Below are 1,932 nucleotides of genomic sequence, written 5' to 3' on the forward strand. Positions count from 1 at the left end.
ATCATGATGATGATGATGATAATAATAATAATAATAGCAAATGACGGGGAGAGAAATCTTTCCACCCGGAGGGCGGTGCAGGCTGCAGCCCGGCGGGGCCGCCCGCGGGGGCTCGGGCACAGCAGCAATGTTTGCAGCATGACCAGATCAGGTTTCTTGTTAGAGAGTGGGAAAATAAAAAACAACCCTCCCGGAACTCATTCAGCTCTTCTCCCCTACCCCACCTCCTTTGGTTTTTTTTTTTTTTAAATTCACATCGAGTATATTTAATCAGTGCCAGAAACTGCACAAGTCTGTGTTTGCGCTTTGGATCCACCGAAAATAGTGACGAATTCAAGCTGGGCTCACTTTCAGCTTCTGTGAGGAGTGCCTCTGTCAGACACCCCAAGGCACAGCGTCTGCGTCCCTGACGTGTGTGCCTGTGCCTGCCTGCGAGGGAAAATGAGATTTTTCACAGCATTTTATTTGGCATGGCTGGGGCTGGGGGAACGACGACACTTAGGGCAGAAGAAATCAGTGACAACCTGCTGATTGGGGATGGGACTGTGCCGCACAGGTTCAGATGCGGCTTTCCATGCCAAAACTGTGATGCAGGATAGTGGTGCAGCTGGGGGCACTGAAGCACCTGGGAGGAGGCAGAGAAGCCACCTCGGGATGCCGGGAAGAGTGCTGATAGAAGCCACTTGTTTGAATTGATTCCTCCCTCCTTCTCCGCCTTCTCCTCCAGGTTTTTTTTTGGTGCCTCCAGCCAGGGTGACGCTCCTGGATGCAGGGCACACAGGCTGTGTCCCCGCTGGGATGCTCAGCGAGCGTTGCTGCAAGGCAATGATCTCCCCCATTAGCTCTGTGTCCCTTGCGCCTCCGTAATAAGAGCTTGGCTTCAGCTTCCTGGGTTGGTTTTTTTTCCCCTTTTTTTTTTATTTTTTGTTTTATCTCTTCCAGATGCCTCCCCGTCCGCCCCCGAGCAGCGATACCTCTTTGACATCTCCAGCCTGCCTGAGGCGGAGGAGGTGATGGGCGCGGAGCTGCGGGTCCTGCGTGCCCTCCCCGAAAACCGGAGCTTGGCCCTGTCCCCTGAAGGCACCTTCCACCACCTCCTCCTCTCCACCTGCCCAAGCTGGGATGGCGAGGAGCCCCGGCTGCTGGACTCCAGGGCTGCAGACATTTTGGATGCGGGCTCCTCCAGATGGGAGGTGTTTGATGTCTGGGAAGCCCTGCGGGATGGGAGGGAGAGATCTCCCTCTGGCAAGCTGCTGTGCTTCTTGCTGAGGATCGTCTCGGATCAGTCAGGGCGGCTCCTGCCCCCCCGGCAGCTGGGGTTCAGCAAGCCCCGGCCGCAGCCCCATGAGCGAGCCCTGCTCGTGGCCTTCTCCCGCACCCAGAGGAAGGAGAACCTCTTCAGGGAGATCCGGGATAAGATCAAGGCCCTGGGCAGCCCCCCCTTCCTGGAGCCCCCCGATCCCGGCCAGGAGGCACACCCCAAGCGGAGGAAGAGACGGACCACCATCGCCGCCCGGTCTGGGGGCAGAGGCCACGGGAAGAAGGCGAAGACCCGCTGCAGCAGGAAGCCCCTGCACGTGAACTTCAAGGAGCTAGGCTGGGATGACTGGATAATCGCCCCCCTGGATTATGAGGCGTATCATTGTGAGGGGGTCTGCGACTTCCCTCTGCGCTCCCACCTGGAGCCTACCAACCATGCCATCATCCAGACCCTGATGAACTCCATGGATCCGGAGTCCACCCCCCCCAGCTGCTGCGTGCCCTCCAAGCTCAGCCCCATCAGCATCCTCTACATAGACTCCGGGAACAATGTGGTTTACAAACAGTACGAGGACATGGTCGTGGAGACGTGCGGCTGCAGGTAGCAATTTCTGCAGCTCTTTCCCTCCCCACCCTGCCCTGCCCCGCTCAGCAGCCCTGCCCCATTTTATA

General features: G+C 57.8%; 1 protein-coding gene across 1 annotated transcript in view; it reads left to right on the forward strand.

Annotated features, from left to right (window-relative positions):
- GDF7 (growth differentiation factor 7) overlaps nt 1-1,865 on the forward strand; it is a 3,029-nt gene extending 1,164 nt beyond the window's left edge. The window contains exon 2 of the mRNA XM_009280510.1: nt 943-1,865. Coding sequence (XP_009278785.1) covers nt 943-1,865 — 923 coding nt within the window. The remainder of the gene's footprint in view (nt 1-942) is intronic.
- The last annotated feature ends 67 nt before the right edge of the window (nt 1,866-1,932 follow it).

This window comes from Aptenodytes forsteri, unplaced genomic scaffold (genome assembly GCF_000699145.1).
Source record: "Aptenodytes forsteri isolate BGI_AS27 unplaced genomic scaffold, ASM69914v1 Scaffold67, whole genome shotgun sequence".
NCBI classification, from domain to species: Eukaryota; Metazoa; Chordata; class Aves; order Sphenisciformes; family Spheniscidae; genus Aptenodytes; species Aptenodytes forsteri.